Source organism: Lineus longissimus, chromosome 11 (genome assembly GCF_910592395.1).
Source record: "Lineus longissimus chromosome 11, tnLinLong1.2, whole genome shotgun sequence".
NCBI lineage: Eukaryota > Metazoa > Nemertea > Pilidiophora > Heteronemertea > Lineidae > Lineus > Lineus longissimus.
In genome coordinates this window covers 12778037-12796008 of record NC_088318.1, presented here as the reverse complement: position 1 = coordinate 12796008, position 17972 = coordinate 12778037, and the positions used below count along the sequence as shown (strand labels likewise).

The following is a 17972-nucleotide window of genomic DNA, read 5'->3' as shown; positions in this document are numbered from 1 at the left end:
GATTATCCGTTATACTATAGGCCCGTCCACTAAAAAGAACGGCCCATCTCCACATTGAACGTTTTCTGCCGCGTTTTCCATTTTGACGCGCGCTTTCACAGTAATTCAATCGATCTGTATATTTGCTTTGTACGAACACGTACAAGTAGTGCCTGTGCGTAAAATAGCAGCTTGAATCGCTTATGTGGAGACAGGCTTTGTTGTTCCTGAAACCGCGAACCGCACAACATTTGCACTGCTCTTTAGTACTAGAATGAGTTCGACAGTTGCGCATGAGCTTTGTTTGCGCACAGCATATGTAATAAGAGAATCTTACATCATATGGAGTCATTTAGTTCTCCTATAGGTATCCAGTTTCCCACTATTCATCAAATCATAATCATCGTCTTAATTAATATTGTCGGCCTTTTTCGAATTGGGAGTTTTTGTATGTGCCTCATCACCCCCTTGTTCGCTCATTATGAGCCTCAGTAAGATAATAATGTAATAAAGGAAGTCTCTCTGAACAAAATGTACGAGTTGAGACAAAGACAACGATTCAGTCAAAATTCTTTTTGATGTGATTTTAAGTGAGACCTTTATTTTTTATTCCTTTATGACATTATTGATCGTCCCAGGTGACCCAGCTTTATTCAAAGTACCATAATGTTCGAGAGATCGGTATAATTGTGTTTAATTGACCTGTTTAAAGGCCATGTTCGTAAAATTGGATATTAAAATTGATATTTTCAGTTATGTACATTCGCATAGACCGATTGACATCAAGTATCCAAAAATAAGTAAGTAATCCAGTAAGTAGAATATAAAGCATTATAGTTATACAGAGCGATAGGACCTATAGAAACACAATACATGTGCATGCCAATTTGCATCCCACTCGCGTGTCGACGGTCATGGTTATTAGTAATATATACCATTGTTGCTGCGGGCCACGTGCAATCTTGTAAATGATGCACACGAAGAAACCACGCCTTTAATTTCAAGCTGTTGTATATAAAATCTATTTTCAATCAATGATTCAACAACTTGTTTGCCACACTTCTTCTATTCTTGAGGCAGTACATTCGTTGTTAGGGCAAGAAGGTCTATCGCTTCCTTGGTTAGGAGGAGGGACGAGCGCCCGGTTCACTGCGTCCGGAGTATTTTTTTTCGCCATGCAAATAGAGATTTCGCATTCTGGGCGCTGTCCTTTAATCTTCTGAGACAGACCATTCGTCATCGCTGAACCACTGTTTCCGGAGTGTACTGCCCTGGAATTGAAACACCTGTATACTTCTCATTTTGATACCTCATTAACAACCTATCTGACGTGAACAGCTGGTTTCGACAGCAATGCAATGCAAGCCATGGCCATGCATCACGCGCCAGGATCCGCCACACTTGTTAGTGACACCTTAGCCCATCATGATCATAGCCTCGATATCTATAGAACCATATTGCAGAATACAATAGGGCCGGACACTTTTTCCAGGGGGCATTTGTTACTGTTACACCGGCAATTTTCTAAGCGGGCGCACTGGAGTTGACCTTCTGACTTTACTTTCAAACGACGTAACAACAGCAAAATTTTGCAAAATTTCCTTCATTCCTTGCCGATTTAATTGTTACTTCAAAGATTTGCTGTTCAATTATTCGACAAACCTACCTGTAAGAAACGATGTTCTTATACCTCAGAGTTTACACGTAAAAATTATCTCAATATGAGTCGTGATCAACGCCTTTTGAAGCAATAAAATTGGACCCATGAAAACGTCAACAAATTTTGATACGAACTTCAACATGCAGAGCATTGCATGCATGCATGCAGCGTTCATGACGTAAAGAAAAAACGACTCCGTCCACGATCTGGATTTGACGATAACTAGACTTTTTTTAGTACGGTTTTCACATAACTGTAAACGCTCTCTACTTCATGTTCACTGGCTTCAAATCCCGACAGCGTTGCGAGTCCTCCGGTTATCTCCAATGCTTTCATATCGAGCCAAGGTAGGCTACCTCATCCATCGCTGGGAGGTATGTGGTGCAATAATGGCCTAAAAAAGAAGATGCAATTGATGAAAGGACTGTTTCCACAAAGACGAACAAAAACAGTTGAGTATTCTAATTCAAATTCTTGTTTCCTCTACTTTTCCAGTTTGTCGGAATGATGTAGTGAGAGTGAGCCATGGCAAGTTATGATGAAGATGTTTTAGAGAATAAGTTCTTTTTGTCGCTGCAGAACAAGTGTCCGGAACTTTTTGAGACCGCTTCGAACAATAGGTGGATTGTAAGTATAAGTTTTGTGTTTCGTTGCATATAGCACTTCAATGCTGGAAGTCTTGTTTCAATTTTGCCTACCGAAAAGAGGATTTGTGTGAGCAGGAGATGGTAAAGCTGACTGCTGTGGATGGATGAACTGCTGGTTAAAGTCCATTCGTAACTGTTTTGTCTCAGTGCCTCGTTTTGGGCTCTGGAGCACACACTACGGGTCAGTTTATGTTAGTTATAACAGTTTTCACGAATAATTGCTTTTCTAAAGTTACATGATGTTTATTGTTGACAAGTTATTTTCTTGTTGTTCTGATTTTTGTGTCATTTATTTGCATTGTATGTTGGCCTCTGTTTAATCCAAAGAAAACTGAGAAAAGATGCTCCAACGATAAACTTAAGTTCCCCCAAACGAGTGACTTTTGTTGCTTTGACCTACGTACTTAACTATTTTTCTTTTTATCGCTGCGATGAGCGTAAAAAGTTAGCAGTGGTGACAACTTCATCTACCGTTGGAAAGTTCTGACATTGTCTTGGGTTTTGGTGTTCTGCTTGCACTTACAAAACAAATCTGGGGTCACTTGTAACTTTCCCTGTCATTTTCAGGTTATCCTGCATTGATGTTTGAAGTCCTCCTCAGTTCTTTGGGTAAACAGAGGTTTGATTAAAGCATAACTACATGTAATTGTTTAGATAGAGACAGCTGGAGAATTTTGGACAAGGAAGACGATGCAAAGGATTTGTGTGATAGGATGAGCAGTGGTTTCAAGAAATTTATATGAACTTTGAAAACATTCCAAAGACATAAAAAGATGTGATAGTTTTAACTGATTATAGTTAAATCTACAAATCATAAGAGGTGTGTTACATTTGTGGTGGATTTGACTGTGATTTGAAAAAAAACATGATGACAACGCAAAAACCGTGTGATTTCTATAAGGCCATGTTGGCCGGTGCTTGTGCTGGTCTCGCAGTGGACGTCAGTTTGTTTCCACTTGACACGATCAGGACGCGTCTGCAAAGCTCACAAGGATTTCTTAAAGCCGGCGGTTTCCGTGGAATATACTCAGGATTGTCTTCTGCCGCGGTTGGATCCACTCCAAGTGCTGCTATATTTTTTGCAAGTTATGAGTTTGCTAAGCATAACCTTGAATCTATACGCCTCTCATCACCTGTTGTGCATATGACTGCGGCATCAATAGGAGAAGTAATGGCTTGTTTTGTCCGAGTGCCAACAGAAGTAATAAAACAACGCGCCCAATCGAATCGCCATCTCACATCCCTGAGTGTATTGAAGAAAACATTACGCCAGGATGGATTTTTCGGTTTGTATCGAGGCTATTTCACGACCGTGTCGAGGGAAATTCCATTCGCCTTTACACAGTTTCCTCTGTGGGAATTCTTGAAGAAGGAATGGTCCCGACACCAAGGTGCTCCAGTGCAGGCTTGGCAGTCCTCAGTCTGTGGTGCAATATCAGGAGGTGTCGCCGCCAGTCTTACGACCCCACTAGATGTTGCCAAGACCAGGATAATGTTGGCTGAGTCAGGATCTGCTATGGCCAAGGGACACATTTTTTACGCCTTGAGGTGCATTTGGATGGAAAAAGGAGTAAAGGGTTTGTTTGCAGGCGTTGCCCCTCGCACAATGTGGATCTCGCTTGGCGGAGCCGTTTTCCTTGGTGTTTATGAAAAAATAAAGCTGTTGTTAAACAGTGCTGGTACGGCATAATTGGACTCAATCAGTTTCAGTTTAGTTCTGCTGGAAATTTTAAGTTACGAACCTGAATTCATGGTCTGAAGGGTTTACTTTTTGCATGTGAATCTTTTTTAAATAAATTTATGTTGGGGGGGGGGGGGGGTATGATGTTGGTGGTGGTAGAAGTAGGTATCAATCAAGCTGTTCAGTCCTCAAAATGCAGTCGTATGTGTATTTTGTAACAGTGTAAACAAAACGAACAATTATACTCTTGAATAAAGGCTGTCTGAACTACATTTCTTGATTATAATTTTCTTCGTTATGTTCTAGAACTTTGAAAATTGTTGGAGAGCTGATAACAAGGGAGATAGGGGAGCCTTAAAACATTTCTCCCAATTTTGATGTCTTTGATCTTCTTTGCAAGTCTTTTTGGAACACTTTGCTATTGCTCAATTACAAATTACCCATGAAAAAATAAGAAGTCCCTTTGGAATAATGCCGATGCTTGAACACCAAAGTTACTGCCATGTCAGCAGTAATGATGTCATCTGGCATAAATCTGAAATGAAGAAACAGTTTGCTGAGGACGGAACTGTGTGCATCATCAAAAGTTGCCCCAATGCCCGACTGGCTGTGGGACATAATGAGTAAAGTGTTCCTTGCACCTGGAGTCATATTCTGAATAACATTGAATTAATATGTGACATGGGCACATCATGTGTGAATTGATGTGTGTGCCTCTTTCTGCTTGGAAGTAAAACAGTTTGGCTGTGGTCTCTCCGCAGAAAGTTTCTCGGGTTTTCTACAAATCGCTGTGGTGTGGAAACCCACAAATCTGCAAGGCCAGTGGTTTCCCCAAGGTTTCTTTTCATTTTTCCCAGATCTGTTCCCCTTCTGAAGACGAGGACTCGAATCCTAGACCTACCACCTTGCGTTTTCTTCCAATCACACTTGTGTGGAAACCCATGAAACTGCTATTCCCCAAGGTTTCTATTCAATTTTTTTTCCAGATCTGTGTCCCCCGCAGCAGTAGTGGTGGTAAATATGTCTACACTGACATTGACTTCCAGAATCATGTCCTTATCCCGCCGGAAGATGAGGACTCGAATAGATATAGGACAGTCAACAGCAGGGTAAGACCAGAGAGGTTGCGCTGTCTTGAAGAGTTCTTCTGGCGGGGGATGGGGGGGGGGGGGTCTCATTTTGATTTAGTATGTTTAATCAGTACTTAAGGATTTTAAAGATATTATGGAATACATGAACAGAGGAACGTCCCTTAGTGGACACCTCTACTAGGGACAACCTCTCTATCAAGTACACTATTTCTGGTCCTAAATTGGATGTTTCCATTCAATGTGACCTCTCTTATCGGAACACCTCTATCAAGGACAGGATTTGTCAGTCCTGGGAGTGTCCTTTACAGTGAGGTTCTACTGTAGTCCTCATTTCAATTTCCATTAAGTACTGTTCTGTCATGACCCTGGGATATCAAAGCATTAATGTCATACCAAGGTGACTTTGGACAATGGGATAATGTTTTTAACACCTGTTTAACAGATGTTGGTTAATTTCACATTGTTCGAAGTCGCAACAGGTGACAATACTCATAATTACAAATTTTAAACTTCAAACTTGAGCGGCCTAAAAGTTATGTACATGTTGGGAACATTGACTGTTTCCCACGGTTTCAGTTAGAACTTACTCAATATTCAGCAAATTGCAGATGTTGTTCAAACAATCAGTTAGAACTTAATAAATATTCAGCAAATTGCAGATGTTGTTCAAACAATCAGTTAGAACTTACTAAATATTCAGCAAATTGCAGATGTTGTTCAAACAATCAGTTGGAACTTAATAAATATTCAGCAAATTGCAGATGTTGTTCAAACAATCAGTTAGAACTTACTAAATATTCAGCAAATTGCAGATGTTGTTCAAACAATCAGTTAGAACTTACTAAATATTCAGCAAATTGCAGATGTTGTTCAAACAATCTACTTTTTCAAGAGATCCTGATGAGAAATAAAGAATGTTGCACCTTTCAGGAGGTTGAGATCCAGGCCAATACTATCACAACTGGTGCGGGCTTTTCAGAAGTGAGAGCGGTGCGGATTCTCTTTGAAGAGACGTTCTTCAACAAGAATGATGAGAGCTACAGGGTGCTGTGTATAGCTTCAATACTTGAAGGAGGAATAGGTCAGTCGAGGAGTTCCTTTGACATGTTTCAGTCTCCCATCGGCTTTACTCTCTGAGCAATATCCAGTTCTCGAAAAGTGAAGTTTCCCACCGCCAACCAGTCGCAACGACGAAAATCTCTGAACACCTCTGCCTCTGGTTCTCCGGTACAACTTTGCAGAAAGAATAAGACCAAGGTTGTAGTGTGAAGTCGGATTATAACCTCTGGGCTCTAGCGCATTTGAAATCAGTTAACTTGAACCTCAGTAACTTGTCATGTAAGCTTATATCATCATAATTTGCACTGAAATGATTATACGATGTCAGTGATCATGTCAGTGATCACACTGAGGAGAAAATTTTGACAAAGCCAACATTCTAGAAACCTGTTTCTGTCATCAGAATCACTAAAGGCCAAAAGCAATGTGACACAAGTTTCTTTATCTTTGCAGCGAAAGCAGACGGGCCTGTTCCGGCAGCCTCTTTACACTCGATTGATGATTGTAAGGAGTTATTATGGGGACACACGGGTAAGACAGATTAGATACAACTGCACTATATTGCATTTGGCCTTAATGTACATATAGCTGGAGATGTGAGATGAAGCAATTGGAGATGTTTAGATACATTTTTAGAGTCTGACCTTCCTTTGAAACTGAATTGCAGGTTTTGGCCTACATTTTCGCTCGACCTTCGCAGTGTTTGGTGAGATAACCAATACTTCAAGTTCGGTATCTCTTCCTTAAGCCAACTTTGGAGGGTCTGACTTCGCAACAAACGAATATTATGACATGGGGATGAAATCCACCTTGGTTAGATTAGCGGACCATTCATATTTTCTCAATGTTCATCATGCCAAGAAGTAGATTAAGTAAAGACAAGCCTTTCTTTGTTCTTGGCTATAGTTATTTAGGGCCTAAAAGATCAACGTACGTGTAGCTACATGTTCGTTTATTCTGTTATTATTACCAGAGAACAGAAGAACACAGAAGCATTTGGATGAAACGATAGAGCTCTTCAACCGTTCATGTGATAGACTACAGGGAGAATCGTTGATTCATTATGTGGTAAGCAGTGCTTTGTAAACAGGGGTGAACATGGAAACGACTCGAAATAGTCATGGCTTCACAGCCTTGTGGTTTACACTGCCAGCTACCATGCAGAAGGGCCTGGGTTTGATCCCTGGGAGAACTCAGGATTGTATTTCTGGATGAACCGGCGTGTTTTTCAAGGATTTAAAATCTTGGATCTTGACAGTCCTCCGAATGAGACATCAAAACCGATGTACCTTGTATCTGATGTCTGTGCCAGGGCAGGTTATAGGCCCCACCAAGTGAGAAACATGAGTAGCTTGCTTGACTCTACTAATTATTTTGGTTGCACAACAAATCTAAATTCTGTATTCCAGGATGCTGCCCATGCAATGTTTACTAGAGCTATGCAAAGTGTTCAAAAGGATAATTTTATTGTAAGTATTCTAGATATCCGAAATGGGCTAGCGATAGCGATGATCATGCTTTGTGTACCACAATGATGCTCGATAAATGAACAATAGCCGATTTATAGATACATGCTGTATTCTTCGTCGAGAAATGTATTGCGGGGTTCTTGGGGAAGCTATTGCTAAAAATAGTCTGCAGCTTAGATATTCTTGAGGAAGCATTCAGCTTCCACTTCAATGTTATGATGTGTATCAGGGATCTGTGAAGGTAGGAATATAAAATGATAAATAGTCTTAAAATAGTATGAAACAGGTCAATGATTCTTGTTTACAGAAAAAGACTGCAAGAAACAACAAGGCCTATTTGGACAGTTTGAAAATTGCGGTGGAGACCTACGTTATGCATGGTGTTTATAGAAAAGTATTCAAAGGGATCTCTGCCTGCGTGTCTACCAAGGATGCTAAATTGAATAAACTCACGAGAAATTTGGCACAACTTCAGCTGCGAGATCTCGGCGTCAGACCAGAATTTTGGTAAGTGCAGGGTGTTCCTCTAAATTCTCAACAAATTTGTGATTTTGCTGTAGCACTCGGTCAACCGGCGCATATCTGCACACGTATCTGAACTTTGAGATCAGGTCACAATAAAATGGATTGTTGTCATTGACCAAAATGACTCAAGGAAAACATTCTAATATAGGTCTGATTATAAACTCAGCAAAGTGATTTAAATGTAGTCATTTGCTTCACTGAGTTATATTTTTATGATTTATGTACAAGAAGAGGGTACATCAAATTGTCTCCATTGGCCCCCAAATCTGGAACATTTCAATAGTCATCAACAAAAAAGGTTGGCTTACAAATATCTGTTTTGTCTTTTAGCATTAACATTCCAAGGGCTAAACGGGAACTCTCCAACCTGACCAGATACAGCACCCCCCTTGGCAAGCTGTTCTGTATACGGCGTGTCATCATGGCCCTGATGCAACCATCAAAAGCTGTGAAACAAAAAGAAGCACAAGGTATGGGTATGGAAGATCACCACACCTTAGGTAGCGTAGGTACCACACTTGAGAATACCCAATTCGGAACAATAAAACAGTGTTCGTTGAGGAGCTTTGGTGGTGCGGCAAAACCATGACCGTGAACCGCTGTAGTGGAATCATACCTTTACGCTTATCTCTTTCAGAAACTCCTGTGATGACCACTGATGATTTGTTACCAATCCTCATCTTCATGGTGATCAAGTCACAGATACCCAACTGGTCAGCTCATCTCACCTTCATGAACCACTTCAGGTTTTCCAAGTCAAATAACGATGATGAATTTGGGTGAGTTATCCGATTACTCAAACAACTAAATTTTCGCGGGCGTGTTATTTTATGCTGATTTTGCAAATAACCTTGATTGTGAATACCTGTCTTCTTCATCATCTTTAATAGAAAGTTCCTTGTAATCAGTGAAAAATTTGCCAGAAGGTGGACCCCTGGCGATTTTATTAAAGTCCTTGATGAAGAAGTGTTAATTCCAAGACCAAGAAAAAAGTGCCAAGTGTTGACTGAGTGTGCCATGCCTGCCCAGGGGTACAGTGTTTACATTGACTGCAGCATAAGTCCCTCATATGTTTTTCTTTATCCTTTCAGTTACTACTTGGCCACCATTGAAGCTGCCATTGAACACATTTTGAGTGGACAACTCAATTCCATAGAGCCTGGTTCTTCGACCCCCCACGTAAGTATTATCAAAGCCTTGGAGGAAAGACAACATTGTGAGAAGGAGTGCACAGAGGCCATGGTGACCAACTTTTCAAGTCATCATAAATTTTCTGATTTTCTTTCCAGAAAATGACATTCACCTTGAGTTCAGTTGGTGCTGGAGCGACGCAAAGACAGGACTCTACAGCAGAGGGCAGCTCTATTGGCACTCTTTTCGAGGTAAATAACTGATGTAGAAATATGGCCATGCTTCAACTGGCAGTGAGGATCTTACAACCCTGGGTTTGGGGTACAAACTGAGACACGGGTTGATTAAAAGATAACGTGCTTGTTTGTTTTCCCTAAGATAAAAATATCTCCTTATTTCCAGTTCATTCGTGAAGGCAATGAAGAGGCTGTCAAGGCTCTGATCACCAAGAATCAAGAGCAGTCGAATGAAGCCAAGCTGAAGCTCTGCCATCCATTGTGTTCATGCGACGCTTGTGAGAAAATCCTTTCAAGAAGTCGGAGCGATTCTGCAGCAGTTACAGCATTTTCTAGAGACGACCGAGGTTGCACATGTAAGTAGCATACCACAACTAATCAGGCACTGATTTTGTGCTTCAGTTAGGATGCTTCTTAGTTTCTATTGGGAGGCAGTGGCAAAGTGGTTAGAGTGTCAGCCCATAATCAAGAGGTTGTGGGTTTTGACTCTCGTAAGGATCGCTGCTGTTTCGTCATTGCATCCTTGGGCAAGACAATGAGCCCTAAATCACTATTGAAAGTAAATATTACTCTCACATGAGAGAGTGTATTGCTAGGGCAGTATTCTTTCAATTTTTACGTTACTGTGATTCTATTCCAAATATTTTCCTATTTCAGCGCTTCACATTGCTTCCATGTATGGTCACGCCGGCATCATGGACATCTTGGTGTCAAAAGGGGCTGTTGTCAATGCTACTGACTACCATGGTTCAACGCCAGTACACATTGCCTGTCAGAGAGGTCACCAGAATGTCACGGTATGTCATGAAATTAAACCAGGTTTCATCCTCAGCTGATTGGTCTGGGCAATCTCATCTTACAACCAAGTCAGTCAGGTCTGAATTTCGAACTGGGTGTGGTTTTCAATGAAGGCTGAATAGCAAGGCAGATTCTTTAAAATCTCAACGACTTTTTTGTTCAGACAAACAATGTTGCAGAGCTGCCTATCCCTTTATACAAGTGCCAGGCTTGTTTACACTTTCCTTGGCCATTTTTCTCTCTTTCTCAAGAAGAAGTGTTTTATCAACACAAAGCCCAATGTCTGTGGCTAATTTCTACTTCTTCACCAAAAGTTTTACACATTGCTGGACATGAGGATAGGAAGCTCTGAATGTTACCATTTCATGAGGTGTGCAACCTCATAACTTTCTGTGAAAAATTTGCTTGCACTTTTCCAGCTGATGCTCCTGCACTACCATGCCGATATCAACCCAGTGGACAACGATGGGAATACACCACTTCACATGTGTACTGCCAATGGACATGATGATGTAAGTCATTGGTAATAGTTTGTGAGACTATTCGGATTTTTTTAAGATTTCCATTTTTTCCCCTCCAAAAAAGGCGCAATCTGACAGCAGTAATGGCTAGATCTATGCCACAGATCACCGTAGATCTTTGATGTTTTTAATCAGACAAAAACTAATCATTTTAGAGGCATATTTTGCAAGTTAGGGCAGTTTCAAGGACATCATTTTTCACAGGAGATAAATGCTCTGAGTTGTTGAATTTCTTTGATATACTATCCCTTGTTCATTTCAGTACTTTGATATCTGACCCGTTTCCTTTTCATTTCAGTGTGTGAAGGCTTTAGTTTACTATGACCAGGGTACCCACCGTCTCGATGTGAATGCGGCTAACGATTATGGTGACACTCCACTGCATTTAGCTGCAAAGTGGGGCTATGGTAAGTAAAAAGGTCAGATTAACAGGGGTTTCATGACTGATGCAGTGAGGTCCGTGTTGATGGTACTCTTTACGTTTTATGTCTAATGATAGGAAAGCAGAATTCTAGAATGGAAATTTAGTTGTGTCTGATAAAGGCAAAGCAGAACTCTAGAATGGAACTTTAGAGTTGTGTCTGATAAAGGCAAAGCAGAACTCTAGAATGGAACATTAGAGTTGTTGTTAAAAACGCCTTTGTTTTCCTTTAGAAAATATCATTGAGATCCTACTGGAGAACGGTGCATCAGTGGAAGCAAGAAATCGCAAGAAGCTGACGCCAATCAACTGTGCGCACAATGTCAAGGTCACAAAACTCTTAATGATAGTCGCCGCGGCGCAAGACGACCGCCATGAAAAGATTAGGGTAGATGTTCATGGATCGGTGAGTCATGATCGTAATTGAAGGGGTGTATGCAAGAACCCAAGAAACAACATTGCGGTCATTTTTTCGAAAAACAGGCTTCTGTTACCGTGTCAAACCGTGTCTCTTACCGTGTCAAACCAGTTGATGGCAATGAGATAATCCTTAAACATAAAGCTTTGTACTCGCCAGGTCCATGCTCTTTGGAAACTCGACTGATAGAGTTCAAGTTTTCACATCCATTGGCTCACTGTTAACTTTCCATGCGTCACATGAAGAACAAGTCATGTTCGAAGAGCTTGCTTCATACAAGTCATGATGTCACTTTTCACCCTCACCTCATGTCGTGTTTTTAGGCTTAGGTCAGTTTCTTGTGACTTGTGAAACATGACAAGTGACAGCATGAATCCTGTATAACTCAATAATTATTATTATTATTATTTATCCTGTATAACTCCAGCATAATAGATCGAATTGGCTCCAAATCATTTCCCTCACGCACCTTTGTTTTTGAGAGAATGTGTGATGTGTATGTTGTATGTTACTACAGACTATGATTAAACAAATGAATTACCCGCTTTCAGGCGACCCTAGCCAAGAGACGCATCAGTGTTGAGGACTTGATTAAAGCGGGGAAACTTCAAAGGAGGTCATCTCTCGGGACGACGTCTCCACCACGCCAACCTCCGACTCCCACCAAAAAGACAAAAGTAGAGAAATTACTTCGGGCAGTTTCCGATGGAGATACTGAAATGGTAAGTAGATATGGTGGCTCCTTCATCTCCACCACAGGACTCGTGTAATAGTTGAGGCAGGTTATATGCAGAAGAAGAAGAATTACATGTCTGCTTTCTCGGTTACAGGTGAAATTCATATGCGGTTGGAGTAACTTGTCAGATGATGAAGACGACGTTCCTATTGGAGGGCGGGAACTGTGCCATCCCCTCTGCCAGTGTGAAAATTGTCAGCCTCTGCAAAAGGTGATGCTCTTTTTGTTGTTTGATCATTGTTCTGTTGGACACAATGGCACTTGAGCCGATGAGATATCATTTGTATTACAGTAAAGAAGACTCCATTGTTGTTTGTTATGTAGCAGAAGCAAAGACATTAGCTTAGTGTCAAATCTTAGCCTTTCATCACAAGCCTTTTCATCTGATTTTCCATGCCCGATGCATGTATTTCTTTACTCTTTTTTTATTTGTTACATATTTTTCCAGCATGCGGTGTCGTCGCTCAATGATGTGTCAGCCAACAGTACCAACAATGATGGCTTCAGTCCGCTTCACGTAGCCGCGCTCCACGGCCACGATAATCTGGTCAATCTGTTCCTGCGCAAGGGCGCCCAGGTTAACGCCCGCAGCAAAACGCAACACGCCACTGCCTTACATCTTGCATCACAGTATAACAGACCAAAGGTTGGTGAATTGTCGGTGTTCGTGTCAACTGTCTGATGCAATACTAGTCTACATTTTTGTCATGGCTCCTGACGTAACTGAAGGACTCGACACCAAGTTACTTTCAGCAAAATATTTTTGTGAGTTTGAATTAAAGTTAAAATTTCTGAGCCATATGAAGATCATCAGTCTGATTCAGTTAAGAAATCTCCTTGCAGATGAATTTGTTTTTAAAAACCAGTGTGAGTTGTTCATGAATCTAGGTCGTCTTCATTTTGCAGATTGTCGAGGTGCTGTTGAAGTTTGGTGCTAAGGTGAATCAGAGAGATGCAAGAGGGAACACACCACTTCATTTCTGTGCCATGAATGGATGTACGGAGGCTGCACATTACATTCTCCAGGTAAATATGTCATCATGAGAGATGATACTACGAAGTTTTTGATCCACAACTTAAAAGTATGGGTAAAGTGTTAACTTGAGTATATCAGAATATCAATAACACTGTCTTTGTGGACCCTTGCAAGAGGTTTTGAAGGACGAGTTCAATTTTCAAACAAAGTTTTAAAAATCTATTTTAAAGATCTCTTCTATGTATACTTGTCGCTGGATTTTGTATTGGTTGTAGATTGCTGCAGTCACTGACTCTCATCTTGGGCGAACCTGGCTAACATTTTTGCTTTCTTTGCAGTACGGTGGAAGTGTGAACCAGACAAATCAAAAGGGAAATACGCCCCTTCACGAAGCAGCTCGATGGAACTACAATAACATGGTGAAGATACTTCTTCAGCATGGAGCGTCTGTCCTGTGTCGCAACAAGCAACAGCTTACAGCTCTACAGCTAGCACAGGTAAAGGCCTATTGAAAAATATTTCAAACTTAAATTGTCTTTGCCTTGCCATGCCACTGGTTGTTAAATTCTCTTGCCTTGCCTTGCCACTGGTTGTTAAATTCTCTTGCCTTGCAGTGCCACTGGTTGTTAAATTCTCTTGCCTTGCCTTGCCTTCCCACTGGTTGTTAGATTCGCTTTGCCTTGCAGTGCCACTGGTTGTTAGATTATCTTGCCTTGCAGTGCCACTGGTTGTTAGATTCTCTTTGCCTTGCCTTCCCACTGGTTGTTAAATTCTCTTGCTTTGCCTTGCCACTGGTTGTTAGATTCGCTTTGCCTTGCAGTGCCACTGGTTGTTAGATTCTCTTGCCTTGCAGTGCCACTGGTTGTTAGATTCTCTTTGCCTTGCCTTCCCACTGGTTGTTAAATTCTCTTGCTTTGCCTTGCCACTGGTTGTTAGATTCGCTTTGCCTTGCAGTGCCACTGGTTGTTAGATTATCTTGCCTTGCAGTACCACTGGTTGTTAGATTCTCTTTGCCTTGCCTTCCCACTGGTTGTTAAATTATCTTGCTTTGCCTTGCCACTGGTTGTTAGATTCTCTTTGCCTTGCCATGCCACTGGTTGTAAGATTCTCTTTGCCTTGCAGTGCCACTGGTTCTTAATTCTCTTTACCATGCCATGATACTGATCATGATCTAATAGGTCATCATACTCCATCTCCATCTTTAGCCTATGTTTTTCAGAATGATGACATTGTCAACACCTTGGACAAGGCAATGGTTGATGAACTGAATGCAGCTGATGAGTTAGAGGAGACTGGGAAAGAGCACGCAGATGACCAGCAACAATCACCAGCAGGTGAACAAGGTACGTGCAGACGAACAAATGAGGAAGTGGACTATGTTATCAAAAAGTAAAATGTGGATAAGTTTCGAGTATAAGCTCTATGAACTACTGTGAACTGTGAAGGGAGCATCTTGTTATTATGATTTTTGCAAATACACTCTCAAACTCGCACCTAAAAAGTGCAAAAGTTTCATTTGAAAATGACAATGGGCAAGTCACCTGTACAAGATGTTCCATTCACCAAATTCTCTTTAGGTCTATTTCAGATGGTTTATAAAGCATCATTCAAAACATATTGTGTTTCTTTCAGAAAACCAAGATAGTGATTCAGTGATACGGACGCTATTCAACGCCTTAGAACAGAGAGACTTGCAGCATTTGCGTGATATTGGGACGTCAATTCGTTCGTTCGATCGACGGCAGAGCTTGCGTCATACGTTGACCCGAGATCGCAGCGCCCCAAGATTGGACAATCATTTACTTCACCAGCTGTCAATAATCAATTTCGACCCTGCCACTTTACGGCACGTACCCACTGCCGACAGGAGCACGCCCCTGGTGACAGTTTCTAAAGATGGAACTATTGAGTTGGATCCAGGAAGATTTTTGCATCGTGCGGACAATAAAATTCAGTCGGTGCGTTCGCCAGTTGAAATGAGCGATATGGCAGCCAAACTTTTGATAACGGATGCAAGCCCAATGACTTCATCTCCACCTGGATCGCCAACAGAGTCAGACGTGAAGTTTACGCTGAATAGGGTGCATTATCATTGTGAGAAGCGGGCGAAGAAAGTGGACAATGACGAGAATTCCAACACGGAGAGCGCAGAGGAGTGCGGATGACGCCTTCAGAGGAGTGCGGATGAAGAGTGGAGGGGAGCAGAGGGCAACTCTCCAGGATCGCAAGGAAACTGGTTAACTCAAAATGAGGTCAAGTAAATTTCAGTACCTAATGGTCTTGGTAAAGCCATTATTTGTGCCTTTAGAGCAAGGAAGGTTGCAACACCTTAAAGGAGGATTTGATTAGTGTTAATTACATTCCTCGCCCATGACTTTTGTACAAATGTAAAGTTACCCCCAAGGTTTAAATTTTCCTGTGAAATTAGCAAAATGCTTTTCAAGTTTTAGTTTCATTTAGCTTGCATTTACTGTATAGCTGTCCTCAGAGGCACCCGAGTTTGCAGCTTATTCTGTATCAAATATATAATTGTAGATAGGTCAGTATAAATCCATGTAGTCTCCAAGCATTTGACTCTCTGAAAGAGCATAAGGAATCTGGTCTTTTGGCCAAAAGATCGTGTAAAATAGCTAATTGGCTTGTGCAAATGTGGCCTGATTAGCATTAAGCTTGCCAGCAATGAAATCTGTATTTAGTTATAAGGTAAAGTGGTGCATTTAGCCCTTATACAGTGATACATTTAGTACTCATCAATGCATACAAAGACTTGAGTTGTACGGGGGCTTTAAAATAGTTGTACCACCTTACCTATATTGGTGTCTCCTTTCAGTAAACATTACTCATACAAGGGGGATGGAGTAGAGATTCTGTCTCTTTCGAGGCTATTGCTCTTGTTGTAACTATGTATATATTGAACATGTAAATACTACAGAAGATTAAAATGTGGAAGTGTTTTCACAGTGTTCGAAACACACCCTATCAAGGTATTTATACATCAAATTGTCTAAGTTAATGTAAATGTAAGATAATCACTGCTAGATCCGGTATTGTCACACAGCCAGTCTTCTTTATACTTTCTTCTGACCTCTGAAACATTTGATATCGATAGTAGGCTAGTGCCCCAGCACTTCTATCAGTAGACAATTGACAATAGCCAATAGATAGTAGAAGTAATGGTGTTGTGACCTTAGGGTCTTTCCCCGGTTTAAATGGAATTAGTCACAGAGCACATGTAAGTGGGGTGTGGCAACCAAAAAATAAGTGAGCGTGAAAATAATAGCTAAGTCATTTAGATGTTGGTGAACTGGTCTGAAGTTGGTGAATTCAGGATCAGGTCTTATGATTACACATTTCCAGTTTGCAGGAATAAGTTGACTAGCAAAGCTTTAGTGCTAGACTTAAATATAAATATAACCTGGTGTTAATTAAGTGATTAAATGTTGCATTGGTTGAATAATTAACTGAGATCAAAGCATTTGAGGGAGCTGTTGCAAAATGTTGTTATCTGGATGTACACAAACTTCAAAATGTCTTTCATGTAATTTTGTTTCTGCTATATTGATAGTGCAATGTTGTTATATGTTTTCTGTGCTAGCAAATGTAGACTTTATTTAGTACAAGAAGTCTAAAAAACGTCAAAGGTATGTAGACTTTGTTGGAATAATTGTGGTGGAGTTTGATGAAATACATACTTGTCGTACCAGTATGTTGTTTTATGTGCTCTTAATGAGCTGAAAGGTAAGTTATTTGGCACTCAGGTGGAAGAGACTCTAGTGCCTTATTTATGATTGTTGTATAATTATTGTATTATTAGCAATATCTGAAAGGTGTTCAGGCTGTAAAATAAAACTTCAAGTTAAGTGCACTGTGGTGATGTACACGATGTTATCATTCACATAGAAGAATATCTGTTCAGTGGAAGCAAAATCAAACAAATGTTGAATCAAAAGACTTTATCAGCTTGGTTTATATGGATGACAGCCTTCGTGTTAGGCCAAAATATTCGGAGAACATTTCAAACTGCTTTGTGATAAGATAATAACTTTACACGACTTCAAACTGATGTTCTTTGTACCCTGTTTATGCTGTCCCCTGAATATCGACGTAGAAGTAGGCCCTTCATTGTCAATTGATTGATTCCATTAGTTTGATCTTGCCAAATGATTTTAGGTAACAAACGATTGATAGATTGGTACCTGATCAGCTCACTAGATGGCAGGATAAAATGAGTAGACAGGTGATGCCTGCCATCTTTTTCATCTGAAATAGAGACAGTGTACACGTTGACCTTGACATGCTTTGAAGTCCAAGTATTCAAGGCATTTTTGTAAAGCAAGAAATAAAAACAAGTGGCCTAACTATGAAACATCCTCACTGTTTTGATGCATTAGAGGCAATGTATGGGAGGCAGTTTACTTGCATATTGTTAATAAGATATATGAAGGTTTTTTGTTATCTGATGTACATGTAATACAATAATAGAAGATATATGTAAATATTTATAGAAGTTGTAAATATTGAGTGTATCTACTGCTAATTATAATTGGACTTTGTAAATCTGTGATGTATTAGAAATATCTGTTTCAATAAAGACAGGGAACTGTTGATTCTAAAATAAATGTCA

General features: G+C 40.5%; 1 protein-coding gene across 2 annotated transcripts; it reads left to right on the top strand.

Moving 5' to 3' along the window:
* Window positions 1-1382: 1382 nt before the first annotated feature.
* LOC135495497 (ankyrin repeat domain-containing protein 27-like) lies at window positions 1383-17972 on the top strand. 2 transcript variants are annotated; one of them, XM_064784213.1, is made up of 24 exons: window positions 1383-1551; window positions 2135-2266; window positions 4954-5076; window positions 5989-6139; window positions 6571-6648; window positions 7091-7185; window positions 7527-7586; window positions 7894-8093; window positions 8442-8581; window positions 8749-8890; window positions 9203-9290; window positions 9401-9493; window positions 9645-9834; window positions 10136-10275; window positions 10696-10788; window positions 11096-11204; window positions 11452-11624; window positions 12188-12358; window positions 12467-12583; window positions 12821-13018; window positions 13279-13398; window positions 13687-13845; window positions 14568-14691; window positions 14981-17972. In XM_064784213.1, exons 2-24 carry the CDS (start codon window positions 2165-2167, stop codon window positions 15511-15513), a joined length of 3399 nt encoding a protein of 1132 aa, XP_064640283.1. In that variant the 5' UTR covers window positions 1383-1551; window positions 2135-2164; the 3' UTR covers window positions 15514-17972. The 2 variants fall into 2 exon arrangements, with proteins under 2 accessions (XP_064640283.1, XP_064640281.1); XM_064784211.1 differs by having other exon boundaries at window positions 1383-1647.